The sequence below is a fragment of the Gorilla gorilla genome, chromosome 11 (assembly GCF_029281585.2).
Source record: "Gorilla gorilla gorilla isolate KB3781 chromosome 11, NHGRI_mGorGor1-v2.1_pri, whole genome shotgun sequence".
Lineage (NCBI taxonomy): Eukaryota > Metazoa > Chordata > Mammalia > Primates > Hominidae > Gorilla > Gorilla gorilla.
Genome location: NC_073235.2, coordinates 108,690,982 through 108,705,474, shown reverse-complemented (window position 1 = coordinate 108,705,474; position 14,493 = coordinate 108,690,982). Strand labels below are relative to the sequence as shown.

The 14,493-nt window shown below is 44.6% G+C and overlaps 1 protein-coding gene across 7 annotated transcripts in view; it reads left to right on the top strand.

The window, feature by feature from the left end:
• Nucleotides 1–618: 618 nt before the first annotated feature.
• Nucleotides 619–14,493, top strand: part of INO80D (INO80 complex subunit D) — a 92,444-nt gene continuing 78,569 nt past the window's right edge. The window contains exon 1 of one of the 7 annotated variants that reach the window (XM_055380396.2): nucleotides 619–745. Coding sequence is in view for 1 of the 7 variants with exons in the window: in XM_055380394.1 (XP_055236369.1) it covers nucleotides 1,259–1,313 (55 nt within the window). In the remaining 6 variants the exon portion in view is untranslated. Of the gene's footprint in view, nucleotides 746–830; nucleotides 896–1,212; nucleotides 1,586–14,493 lie in introns of those variants that run through there. The other 6 variants (XM_019022678.3, XM_055380395.2, XM_055380394.1 and 3 more) reach the window with 6 other exon arrangements.

Here is a 14,493-nt window from a genome sequence, read left to right as displayed (position 1 = left end):
TACAAACTGACCACCAGCCACAGAACTTAGCCCTGTAATGGAGAAAAATTATTACTGGCTTAAAAAAATATTCAAATATCACTGTCACTAACATGAAAAAAATTAAAAACAGAAAATAGAAAACAATAATCACCGGAAAACCTGTGTCTTGTAAAGATTTCTTTCCATCAGAAGATGCAGAAACATTTTTCCCCCTGGAGCAAATGAAAACGTTTCTCATGCACCCCCCGTTTCTTCCCTGCTTTCTCCCCCAGGCGCGGGTGTAGACGGCCGGTGTGGACTTTTTTCCAGAGATGAGAAGTAAAAATTTGTACTTTATCGGGAGCGGGTGCACTTTTCCCCCTGGCCCCCCTTTGCTCTGCCTCCAAGATGGTAGGAAAGTTGTCGTTTCGGAGGGCAGAGGAGCAGCTCTCTGGTGTTATGTCCTCGCAGTGCCTGTAGTGGTGCTGTAGGAGGCTGCTGCCTCTTCTTGTACAGCCCCGGCAGCCCTGCCTTCTTGGCTGGAGAGTATATTCAGGGATTTCCCCTTAATAATCACCGACCCTGGGAGCACTTTTTAGTTTCCAAAATAAAAATATGATCCTCACCCCTCTTGCTTGACAGGGAAAGGCTCTCGCCGGAGCCCAGGGGGGAGCAGTAGCAGCGGCAGCCGAGCTTCCTAGTCCATTGCCAGCGCCTCTCACTCTGATCTGTCAGCCCAGCCGAGGGAACAGGGGGGAAGGAGAAAAAAAAAAGCAGCTGAAAGGTAAGCAGAGGCGGCCCCAGGCCCGGCCCACATCCCCGGGCTCCCGTAGGGCGGCGGGCTGGGCCGCGCAGGCTGGGCGGGCGGCGAGCGCGCTTACGTGAGGCCGGGGATTCGCCGGCCCACGCCAGGCCCCGGGCGGAGAATGAAAGGGTGAGTGGGGCCGGCGCCCGGGGGCCTGAGGGCCTCCGGGGCGCCCGCGGGCGGCGACGGCGGGCGGGCAGGGGTCCAGCCGGAGCCGGAGTGGGGCGAGCGGAGCGGCCTGCGCGGGCCAGGTGGGGGTGTGCGGCGGGAGGAGGGGGCGCCGGTAGGCCTCGGGCCGGTAGGCCCCACGGCAGCCGCGCCCTGCCCCCGCACCCCGGGCCTCCGCGCGCCCCCTCGAGTCCCCCGGGGCCTCCGGGTGGGACGGCGGCGCTGCTGGGCCGAATCCCGCGCCGGCCCGGAGGCTTTCCCGCGGGGCGGCAGGCCCGGGCTGCCGGGACAGGGGCGTCAGGGCCTAGGAGTGGGGAGTGGGGAATGGGCGCCTGGCTCCCCTTCCCCGTGGTCTCTCGCAGACGCCCCCCAGATTCCGGTAAGAGTTGAATTTATTTATCCCCCTCCTCCGCGCTCCGGACGGCCAGGCCGGGGCGGGGCGGGGCGGGCGGCCTGGCGGGCGTGGGGTCGGGTGGAGGGGCGGTGAGGAGTCAGGTGCAGCCGCGGCCCAGAAAGTTTCCTTTTAGGCCCGAATTGGGGGCCGCTGTCTCTCCGGGGAGCCCTGGTCCTAGCGCCCGGGACCCCCCAGGGCGTGGGGGAGCGCACTCGGCTATTTTGAAACTCTTTGCCAGTTCCTGTCCATTGAAGAAGGTACTCCGCCCCTGTACCCCTCGCCCGCGCCCCACCCAACTCCCCGCGAGCCCGTTCGGGGCTGCTAACTCCAGCCCGTTACCCCTGGAGCCCCCCAGGTTGGGGAGAGGGCCTTCTCTTCCGGTTTGGAAAAGTTTGCAACGGGCTTTTCTTAGCTTTATTAGTTAGTGACTGGGTTTTTGGGGTGGGAAGCAGGAGGTAAACTCAGGAGGTGTTTCTGCCGGACAATCTTTCCCTATTGCCTTTTTTAGCCCTTACCCCACCAACTGGGGGTGTTATTTTCAGCTTGAGTACCCACCCCCTTTCATCCCGATTCCTTTGGGTCCAAAATCCCCCTTCTGGACAGCTCCGGCGGAGAGGAAGATGTAGGGAGCAGCGAGGAGACTGTCAGTGAGAGGGGCAGGATCAGGCAGGGTTTCTGGAGCAGTCCCCAGATGTAGGAGTTTCCCCTCCTTTTTGGTCACTGTCCGGTAAAACCAACACCGGAACAGATCCCAAGGGGGAGACGTGGTTGTCAGATGGCTTGGAAGCCTCCGGGATTGGGAGGAGGGAGAGGAAGTGGGCAGGGCAGCTCCCGAAACAAGGTCTACAGTTTAAGGATCAGTAGTTCATTTATTCTGATAATCACTGTTTGGTTTTATGTGACATTCTTGTATTCGACCTAGAAATAGAGTAATGGAGATTTTAAGGAAACCTAAACTTGTTATTGCTACAACTCAGAAGGGTCTGTGGAAGAGCCCTCGGAACCTAGCAAACCTACTTTGGTTTTGGGGTGTGTGTGTGTGTGTGTGTGTGTGTGTGTGTGTATGTATAACATTTAAACGAAAAAAAAGTATATATGTGTATGTGTATATTTTATATGCATATATAAACATATATATTCATACACACACACGTATGTTTTCTGTTTAAATGGATTCAATTTTAGCTATATTTTGGTGCCCTGAGCTCTGAACGTTAAAAAAAAAAGTGATAAACATAAATTTCCAAATCTCGATTTTCTGCTTTTCAGGGACAGGATGTTTCCCGTGGCTATGCTTACCTCCTTGTTGTTCTTGAGTGTTGACATTGAAATGTTAATAGACCCTGCCACCCCCCACTGCCAGTCCCCAGTGTGGGCGTGTTTGGAGAGGTTATTTTGCATCGTTTAATTGTTGGTTTTTTCCTTTTTTTTTTTTTTTTTGGTGAGCTTAGGGCAGAGTGTTGTGTTTATGTGCGGTGTCCTGCTTGGTAGCAGGCTGGAGTTGCTGGCAGGAGATGTCCCACATTCTGCCCACTCAGTACCCCCAGCACTGTTGTTAGTGAAAAGCTGCCACTTGCAGGGCAATGGGTCACCCACGACTTTCAGTGCTGACTTCTGTGAGGCTTCGAAGTGAGATTCATGTGATTCTTCTAGGTGTGTGCCTTTCTTTTCCTTTGGTCTGCCTAAGATCAAACTCTGTTTCTCCACAATGATAGATATCCGGTCATTTAGCATTGAGCTTAAGAAAATCTTGATATTTGAGATTGTATGGATCTGATACAAAAATCCAAATTACATTTAATGGTTGTTTTAAGTTTCTTGATTAATTGAAATTGCTTATTGACATGGACATTTTTTAAACATGTGTACCAAAAATCGTTACTTCTATTATAGTTTGTCCTTATTTTTAGAGCATATACTGGATGGAAAAAAATCATTCTTAGTCATTTTTCTTGGAACATTTTAAGGTTTGAAAAAACTTGTTATTGCCTTATAATTTGATATTTTAAAGGTATATTGTTGACTTCACATTCCTAAGCTTTCCAAAACTGTATGTGTACAAATACCAAAAAAGTTTTGTACTTTTTCCCACCCTACCTCAAACATGTATTAATTTCCTAACCTGATCGCCTAATGGGCTACTTTATTTCCTGAAGGAATGACAGGTTTGATGTTTTTAAAAGTTACATTCCATTTGAAATTAATAAAAGATTTTCAGGGCAAATACTGAATTAACTTTAAACTACTAAGGGAATATGCTTTTTTACTATTAAGTGTTAGTTTAAAAAGTAAATGGTTAGTATAATTACAAGTCTGAAATAATCAAGTTTTCTTTCCTTTGGAAGATTTTTAGGAGGAAATTTGTATATCCCATTCCAACTTTTTCTCAGCAAATCGTGTTGCTACTATTTTTAGAGAAATAAAAATTTTAGTTTAGAAGGAATTAAACATTTCTGAGAGCACCCAAAATTAATGACATTTCAAAAAAATGCTAAACTATTTATTCATACCTGAGATGTTCTCTGAGGGTTAGCAGCTCTCACTATCCAGGTTTGGTACAATGGTTATGGCTAATGAAAAGTCATTTATATTTGAATACAGTTAGAGCAATATTCTCAGACACTTTTCTTTCCCCCTCCCCCACACCTGGTAACTGGTAAAACAATGGTTGAATAGGTGAGACTGGGTTGGAGGCAGCAAATTGTCCCCAGTGCTAAGTCAGTTTAACTTATACACGCAGCTCTGTGCTAGGCAAAACAAACAGCAGTAGAGTCTCCTCACTTCTTCAAGCAAGAGTTTGTCCCAGAAGTCCTGACTGTAGAGGCTGATTTTTGACAATGCTCCTGGCTAGTTTGAGATACTGAGGAAATACTCAATTTAAAACCTTAAGCCTCCCTCTTTTCCCTCCTTGCACGTAAGGTGACAGACTACTTGGTTCTCATCCTTTCACAGAATGTGATTTGTTTTTAAGATGAGTTTTTAGGCCGGGCGTGGTGGCTCACGTCTGTAATCCCAGCACTTTGGGAGGCTGAGGCGGGAGGATCACCTGAGGTCTGGAGTTCGAGACCAGCCTGACCAACATGGAGAAACCCCGTCTCTACTAAAAATACAAAATTAGCCAGGCGTGGTGGTGTATGCCTGTAATCCCAGCTACTCTGGAGGCTGAGGCAGGAGAATCACTTGAACCTGGGAGGCGGAGGTTGCAGTGAGCCAGGATTGCAGCATTGCATTCCAGCCTGGGCAACCAGAGCAAAACTCCATCTCAAAAAAAATAAAAGATGAGTTTTTGGTGAAATTTTATTTGTAGCATGACTTCCTGCAGTGACATCTTTAGACTGGGCTTTGAGTTCTGATCCCAGTCCTTCCGCTGGGCAAGTTCTTTAGTCTTTGGTTTCTTTAACTTAAAATGGGAATAAAATTCTTTGATATAAGGGTTAGATGAGATAGCCATGTGTTTGGCCCATAATAGTATTAATTAAATGTTAATTCCACTAGCCCACTTTACTTTTCTTTCTTTCTTTTTTTTTTTTTTTTTTTTTTTGAGACAGGGTCTCACTCTGTTGTCGAGCCTGTAGTACAGTGGCATGATTACAGCTCACTGCAGCCTCAACCTCCTGGGCTCCAGTGATCCTCCCACCTCAGGTGTGCCTGTAGTCAGCCAGGACTACAGGTGCGTGCCACCATGCCTGGCTAATTTTTGTATTTTTTGTAGAGACAGGGTTTCCCCATGTTGCCCAGGCTGGTCTCAAACTCCTGGATGCAAGGGATCCGCCTGCCTCAGTCTTTCCAAGTGCTGGGATTATAGGTGTGAGCCACCAGGCCTGGCCTTCACCTTACTTTTCTAGTAGTAACATCTAAATACTATTTCTCTTGTTTCCTTTTTTAAATAACTGAAAGTAATACTGTACTATACATACTATAGTAGGCTTATGCTATATTTGGAGAGTAGACCTGTTTTTCCCACTCAAAGGATAACCACTGTTTAACACTTTAGTGTACTTTTTATGTGTATGCATACAGCAGAAACAGAGAGGAAAAACGTAAGGGTAGGATTGTCCATGTAATGGTAGTTGTGTAGTTTTGTATTGGTTAAAAGCTTGGGCTCTGGAGCAAATAGGCCTTGCATCCTGACTGTGTGACCTTGGATAATGACAGTTACTTAATCTGATTAAGTCTCAGTTTTCTTTGTCTGTAAAAGGGGGTAATAATAGTACCTACTTCATAGGGTTGCTGTGAAGACTAAATGAGGAATTGAACATAAAGCCTTTAGAATGATTCCTGAAGCATAACCTTTATATTTTCTTGGTGCATAACTTTTTCTGGTGCATAACTTTTCTATTTTTTTCTAAAGATTTTTAATATTCTTTTTTTTTTTTTTTTTTTGAGACGGAGTCTCACTCTGTCGCCCAGGCTGGAGTGCAGTGGGGCGATCTCAGCTCACTGCAAGCTTCACCTCCCGGGTTCACGCCATTCTCCTGCCTCAGCCTCCCGAGTAGCTGGGACTACAGGCGCCCGCACGCCCGGCTAATTTTTTCTATTTTTAGTAGAGACGGGGTTTCACCGTGTTAGCCAGGATGGTCTCGGTCTCCTGACCTCGTGATCCGCCCGCCTCGGCCTCCCAAAGTGCTGGGATAACAGGCGTGAGCCACCGCGCCCGGCCTGATTTTTAATATTCTTGATGTGAATTTTTAATGAGTTCTTGCCTCAGTATATATTAATAATACTAATAAGTATTTGAGTACAGAGAGAATATTATAATTACTTTAATGGGGCAAATAAATATATTTTTGCCAGTAAAAAATTGTGCAGTATATTCCATTTCAGCAGCTTCATAGCATAGTCTCTGCTGTTTGAATTTGGAATTGGCCAATATAAAGGTATAGTAAGTACACCGAGGGCAAAGGAGCACAAGGTGGGTTTGCTTTACTCCTGGTTCCGCTCTTTCAGGTTTTGAAGTGTTTTTGTGAGTCCCCGTGGACGGTAGTGTTGCATGGTTTTGAAGGCACTGAGCAGTTTGTGGCACTGATAGGCTCACTTTAGAGTCCTGGGCATGTTTACCTGACTTGATTGGTAGGAGCAGCTGCTGGTTCATTCATTTAACAGATTAGCTTCTCTGTTGTAGCTCTGAGCTTTGCAATAGAGACACGTTCTCTGCCCTTGAGGAGTTTTTAGTCTATTGGAGAAGAAAAATAAGCTGACATTTACAATGCCAATGTGAATGTTAAGTGATAGCTTAGCCTGGAGGAATATTCTTCTATTCTGGCCTAAAGGGCAGGCTAGGTTTTAAAGTGAGGGCTTTGCAGGGGAAGTTTCTGTCCTAAGCGAATGGGAGGAGTTCGGCATTCCATAAGGTGTGACCTGTAAGTAGGAATCAAAGTTTAGGGACAAAAGAGTATCCTGTGTTGCAAATTGTGGTTCTGCTACCGCTCAGGAGTTGGAGGAGGAGGGGAATAAATAGTGAGAGGGAAAGGTCAGTCTGGCCAGGTCCTAAGGAGTTTCTGTGTTAGGCTAAGGAGTTTGGATTTCTTTTACGTGACAAGCAGACCCTGAAAGTCTTTGGCCACATAAATTACTTGAGATTTAGAGGATTTGAGTTGTACAGAGTAGGAAAAAGGAGGACAAGACTGTAATTAGACCAGTGAGGCAGCTCCTGACAAGAGATTTGAAGAGGGTTTGAACTAAGGTGGTGGCAATGGCAATTGAGAGGAGGTAGCAGTGGCAGAGGCATGTTAAGGAGGTAAGGCGATCTCATAGGTGGACTGGATGTAAATGTGGGACTCATCCTCACAGATGGCTGCTGAAATGGTAGAAGTAGACAAATTTGGGCTAGTCAGTGGTTCTTAGTCTTGGACACTTCTCCAGAAAAATCCACATATGCAGTTGTATACATTTGGTTTGAAACCTGGGGTAGGCTTGGTACCATGGCTCACAACTGTAGTCCCAGCACTCTGGGAGGCCAAGGTGGGTGGATCACTTGAGCTCAGGAGTTTGAGACCAGCCTGGGCAAAGTGGTGAAACCCTGTCTCTACAAAAAAATACAAAAATTAGCCAGGTGTGGTAGTGCATTTTTGTAGTCCCAGCTACTCAGGAGGCTGAGGTGAGAGGATCGCTTGAACTCAGGAGGTCAAGGTTGCAGTGAACCTTGATCACACCACTGCACTTCAGCCTGGGTGGCAAAGGGAGAACTTGTCTCAGAAAAAAAAAAAAGAAAAAAAAGATAAAGCCTATAGAAATGTTTTGTTTGACCCACACTTTTTGTGATGGTCTCTGATTTTTCATCAGTACCTTTTCATACATGAGGAAACATTTATAAAATAACTTAGGGTTACATGTCTTTTTCTTTTCTTTTTTGAGACAAAGTCTCACTCTGTTGCCCAGCCTAGAGTGCAGTGGTGCGATTGGCTCACTGCAGTCTCTGCCTCCCAGGTTCAAGCAATTCTCTGCCCCAGCCTCCCGAGTAGCTGGGATTACAGGCGCCCACCACCACACCCAGTAATTTTTGTGTTTTTAGTAGAGATGGGGTTTCACCATCTTGGCCAGGCTAGTCTTGAACTCCTGATCTCGTGATCCACCTGCCTTGGCCTCCCAAAGTGCTGGGATTACAGGCATGAGCCACCGCGCCTGGCTGTCTTTTTCTTTTTCTTTTTTTTTTTTTTTGTTTAAATGGAGACAGGGTCTTACTATGTTGCCCCAGGCTGGGCTCGAACAAAGGGGCTCAAGTGATCCTTCTGCCTCAGCCTGCCATAGTGTTGGGATTACAGGTGTGAGTCACCACCCCCGGCCTTCATATGTTCAAAAGTTTAAAGGAGCTGCTGACATGAAAACAATTAAGGTATTTCGTGGGGAAATTTGGATTTTTATCTTCTTTTATTTATTTTTTTGAGATGGAGTCTCGCTGTGTTGCCAGGCTGGAGTGCAGTGGCACGATCTCAGCTCACTGCAATCTCCACCACCCAGGTTCAAGCGATTCTTCTGCCTCAGCCTCCTGAGTAGCTGGGACTACAGGCGCGTGCCACCATGCGGCTAATTTTTGTATTTTTAGTAGAGACAGGGTTTTGCCATGTTGGCCAGGCTGGTCTTGAACTCCTGACCTCAGGTGATTCACCTTCCTCGGTCTCCCAAAGCGCTGGGATTACAGGCCTGAGCCACTGTGCTTGGCCCTATCTTCTTTTAATAACATGGAAGAGCTGGAAGTTCTGGGTCTACCTTTTTTTTTTTTTTTTTTTTTTGTAAACATTGCAACAACTTGCTGGAAATGATTTGAGCAAAGTATGCCAAAGAATGCCCCTGGCCTACTCTTCCAGCCCATGTAGGCATTTCATCTTGCATCCCTGTAAAGTAAGATTAAACGAACCTTGGAGTATATTGGCATGGAAGCAAGGGGGTCAAGAGAAAAGAACCCACTGACTGGTCAGAAAGGAGAGATTTTCAAGAAAGAGAAAGTGGTCAGCAGTGTCAGATGCTGCAGAGAGGTCCAGTTAGCTGAAGGCGGAAAAGTGTATGTGGAATTCAGTAACAAAGAGGCCATTAGTTTCAGATTTTTAGAACAAAAGAACTTTGAGGAGTAGAGCTACAACTTAGTTTTTCTTCTTTCCTCTTGTCCTGTAATGCAGGGTTTCTGTAACAACAGAGAATGACTGTGACGTGGATTGGAACTTAGAAAGCATTTGTTGTGAAGGATTATTAACTGGAACTAATAAATACTGTACCCAGATCAGTCAAACAGTGCTCATTCTGCTAGTGTTTTCCATCACAAGAACATTAGTATTTAAGTGCTCTATAGAATGTAGGAAATATTTTGGATATTAGATTTTAATGATTATAGGAAACTATTCAGAAAACCACTAACAGCTGGAGAATGTATTTTAGTCGTACGGATTCTAGATCAAAATGATAATACAAATAAACCACTACTTACTGCTTCTAATGGTAGTTTTTTTTTTTTTTTTTTTTGAGGCAGAGTCTCGCTGTGTCGCCCAGGCTGGAGTGCAGTGGCGCGATCTCGGCTCACTGCAAGCTCCACCTTTCGGGTTCACACCATTTTCCTGCCTCAGCCTCCCGAGTAGCTGGGACTACAGGCGCCCGACTCCCGGGTTCACACCATTCTCCTCCCTCAGCCTCCTGAGTAGCTGGGACTACAGGCGCCCACCACCATGCCCAGCTAATTTTTTTTTTGTATTTTTAGTAGAGATGGGGTTTCACCATGTTAGCCAGGATGGTCTCGATCTCCTGACCTCGTGATCCACCCGCCTTGGACTCCCAAAGTGCTGGGATTACAGGCGTGAGCCACCGGGCCCGGCTTCTAATGGTAGTTAATATTAAGTGATTACTATATGCTGGGGTTACAGTTCATGAAATACCTAATTTAATTATCCTAAGCAACTCAATGAGGTACATACAATTACAATCTTCCCTTTACAGATGAGAAGACTGAAGCCTAAATAACTTGCCCAAGGTCTTATACTTAGTAATTAGCAAAACCAGATTTGAGCCCCCTCTCTGATACCTATCAGAGCCAGTGAGTGATCTCTTCTGCTGCATAAACTATCCTTACCTTTCTAATATAGCAGGGAAGGAACTAGTGTAAAGTTCATTGAAATTCCTAATGCAAACTTACTTGTACAATGCTGTCTGAGTATAGTATATGGCACATACTAGACATTCAATAAGCATTATTTTAAAATATTCTGGTTCGAACTTGATTATAATGAATGTTGTTTATATTTTCGAGTGATAAGCAGTTTTCTCACTGCTTCTTTCTCTTCCAGTCACATCAGTTGATAAATTTTCATCATTCCTCAGTCTGATTTTACTGTTTTTTACATTGGTAATATAGATGTTTGGTTCTTAAAATCAATATAGTCATCTGTTTAGTGTCTTATTACATTCTTATGCTTCATCAAGTTGAATTAAAACTCATTTAAAAAGGACATAACATGGAAAAACGTTTTTAAGACTTTATGATACTCTAAATATGATTTTAACAGTATCCACTCTTTCTAGGATAAGTAAATATTCTTTTCATTTGCATTAAGTATATTGGAAAACAAACATTCTGATAATTTAGTAGGCTCGTGTTAGCTTTATTTATTTTATTTTTTGTCAAGGGTTTCATTACATTGCCCAGCCTGGTGTTGAACTCCTGGGCTCAAGTAATCCTTCTGTCGTGGCCTCCCAACATTCTGGTATTACGGTGTGAGCCACTGTGCCCAGCCTCACACTAGGTTTTTTTTTTTTTTTTGAGATGGAGTCTCACTCTGTTGCCCAGGCTGGAGTGCAGTGGTGCTATCTTGGCTTACTGCAACCTCTACCTCCCGGGTACAAGCAGTTTTCCTGTCTCAGCCTCCAGAGTACCTGGGATTACAGGTGTGCACCACCAAGCCCAGCTAATATTTGTATTTTGTAGAGACTGGGTTTCACCATATTGGCCAGGCTGGTCTCGAACTCCTGACCTCAAGTGATCCGCCTGCCTCAGCCTCCCAAAGTGCTGAGATTACAGGCATGAGCCACTGCACCTGGCATCTCACGCTAGTTTTAAAAAAATTGTAAGGTATGAACTGGGCACGGTGGCTCATTCCTGTAATCCCAGCACTTTGGGAGGCCGAGGTGGGCGGATCACTTGACGTCAGGAGTTTGAGACCAGCCTGGCCAACATGGTGAAACCCTTGTGTCTACTAAAAATACAAAAATTAGCGGGGCATGGTGGTGCTTGCCTGTAAATCCAGCCACTTGGGAAGCTGAGGCAGGAGAATCACTTGAAAATGGGCAGCAGAGGTTGCAGTGAGCCAACATCGTGCCACTGCACTCCAGCCTGGGCAACAGAGTGAGATTCTGTCTTTAAAAAAAAAAAAAAAATTATAAGGTATGTTGTAGATCTAGGCTCTTTAAAAGTGGTAGGATATAAAATTACAGATGGCAATTAGAGAAAAATGGTGTGGCAGTGAAATGAACATGTTTCTGAAACAGGAGAATCAAAAGAACAGCAGTGACATAGAGATTCCACATGGAGGTGATCAAGTGGTAGTCCCAAAGAGAATAATATTCATATATTTGTCAAATCGTTTTGTGGTTATCATTGGAAGACTGAAAGGGCTGCTGGCTGCTTTTGTTAAAAGTGTATCTTCCTTAGTTTTCTCCTTGCTAATGTCTTATTCCTCTGTATTTGTAAGAAGTAAGAAACAATGGAAATGAATTGTTCAATTTTCCTATTAAACTTGGTGTATAATATCAAAGAGGATTTTTTTTTTTTTTTTTTTTTGAGATGGAGTTTCGCTCTTGTCATCCAGGCTGGAGTGCAATGGAGCGATCTCGGCTCACAGCAACTTCCGCCTCCTGGGTTTAAGCGATTCTCCTGCCTCAGCCTCCTGAGTAGCTGGGATTACAGGCATGTGCCACCACACCTGGCTAATTTTGTATTTTTAGTAGAGACTGGGTTTCTCCATGTTGGTCAGGCTGGTCTTGAACTCCTAACCTCAGTTGATCCTCCCACCTCAGCCTCCCAGAGTGCTGCGATTACAGGCGTGAGCCACCATGCCCAGCCCCAATGAGGATTTTTTAAAAACCTAAACCTAATCATATTTCCTACTGTTTTTTGTTTTTGTTTTTAGACAGGTTGGAGTATAACGGTGTGATCTCAGCTCACTGCAACCTCCACCTCCCCGGTTCAAGCAATTTCTCCTGCCTCAGCCTCCTGAGTAGCTAGGATTACAGGCACCCGCAATCATGCCCAGCTAATTTTTGTGTGTTTGTAGAGGTGGGGTTTCAACATGTTGGCCAGGTTGGTCTTGAACTCCTGACCTCAGGTGATCCGCCTGTCTTGGCCTCCCAAAGTGCTGGGATTACAGGCGTGACCCTCCGTGCCCGGCTATTTCCTACTCTTGAATTCTAGTATATGGTTATGTTTGCTGTTGAAATATTTTTTCTGTGAGACTTGAGTATTTTCTATTCTCAGTAATGGTTATTTCCATTTTTTGGTAATAACAGTGTATATTCTGCTGCTGCTCTAAAGTGCTTAATTACCTGCATTCTCTCCTTTAAGGGAGCATAGGTCTGTTTATATGCTAAGCAAGTTGTCTCCACAGCTGAAGATGATACTTGCTAGAACTGTTAATAAATTTAGTTTGGCTAAGGTTTTTTTTTCTTTTTAAAGTGATATTCATCATGTATTAAAAAGTAGAGCTTGGCTGGGCATGGTGGTTCATGCCTGTAATCCCAGCAGTTTGGTAGGCTGAGACTAGGAGTTTGAGACCAGCTGGGCAACATAGTGAGACACCCCCCTTTTCTAAAAACAAAAACAAAAACAAAAAAAGATAGTGCTTAGTTTTAGCCTTTTGTTTGCATGGATTAGGAAATGTGATAGGCTGAGCATGGTGGCTTAGGCCTGTAATCCCAGCACTTTGGGAGGCTGATGCTGGTGGATGGCTTGAGCCTAGAGGTTCGAGACCAGCCTGGGCAACACGGTGAAACCCCATATCTACTAAAAATATGAAAAATTAGCTGGGCGTGGTGGCATGTGCTTGTGGCCCCAGCTCCTTGGGAGGTTGAGGTGGAAGGATCACTTGAGCTGGGGAGGTCAAGGCTTCAGTAAGGCGTAATCATACCACTGCACCCCAGCCTGGCAACAGAGCAAGACCCTGTCTCAGAAAAAAGAGGGAAAGGAAAGAAAGGAAGAAAGAAAATGCGATAGTATTTATATATCAGGGTCTAAAAGACATTTGATTAAGATTATGTGGGCTTTATATATTGTATATTTCCATTCTTATTTATATCTTGCACACAATGCCAAAGAGTGAAAGTGATGTGAACTTCACCTTTAGTAAAATCAGGGTAAAAAACGCCAGCTGTGGAAGGCTAGGGGTAAAGAGTGAAAAATATGTAGGATTTTTTCTGAGAACTGCCTCAGTGCGTTTGTCATAACTTCTTCTTTATTTAAAAAGGAGAAGTTTATTAATGTAGAGAAGACCAGATATTGATCTGTTTCCAGTTTACAGAACAGTGATTTTGATACTACAGTAATACTCAATTAGAAGAAATTCAGGCTGGTTGTGGTGGCTCATGCCTGTAATCCCAGCACTTTGGGAGGTGAAGCAGGAGGATCACTTGAGGCTAGGAGTTCAAGACCAGCCTGGGCAATGTAGTGAGACTCCATCTCTACAATAAATTAAAAAATTAGTTGGGCACAGTGATTAATGCCTGTAGTCCCAGCTACTTGGAAGGCTAAGGTAAAAGGATCAATTGAGCCCAGGAGCTTAAGGCTGCAGTTAGCTATGATTGTGCCACTGTACACTCTAGCCTTGACAAGAGAGCAAGACTCTCTTAAAAAAAAAAAAGAAGAAGAAGAAAGTTAGATTTTTATAAAATTATTACAAAAGTAATGCATTTGTTATAAAAAAATTCTATAGTAAGTATGCTTTATGGTTTTGATATTGTGGAATAGTTTACTATTCAAAATTTAAAAAGATATTTGTGGTTAATGATAGCAAGTACTGAGATCTCTATTCTTCCTTCTCCAAACCAACTTTAAAAATAGGGAGAATTAGAAACAGAAACTAAACTGCAACTTTGACAATTACTGTAACCTTGTAATCAAAATATATGAATTACGGCAGGCGCGGTGGCTCATGCCTGTAATCCTAGCACTTTGGGAGGCTGAAGTGGATGGATCACCTGAGGACAGGAATTCGAGACCAGCCTCGCCAACATGGTGAAACCCCGTCTCTACTAAAAATACAAAAAAATTGGCTGGGCGTGGTGGCGGGCGCCTATAATCCCAGCTACTCAGGAGGCTGAGGCAGGAAAATGGCTTGAACCAAGGGGCGGAGGTTGCACTGAGCTGAGATTGTACCACTTCACTCCAGCCTGGGTGACAGAGTGAGACTCTGTCTCAAAAAAAAAAAACCAAACAAAACCCTCCCAAAAAACCCAAAATATATAAATTAGTGCTATTAAGTGCAGTGAACATTGAACCAGGGCAAGAGAGGATGCCAAGAGAGGATGATTTCCTCTGTAGAACCAGGCAAAGCAAAGGAAGAAGCTTTCTCTCAAGAAAGTAACACATCCCGAGGACAAAACCAGTAATCCCCATGCATGGATGGCAAAGTTGGATATATGTATGTTGGGCTCCCTGAGTGGCAGGAGAGGTGGGGCTGAGTTACAAACTGTGCAG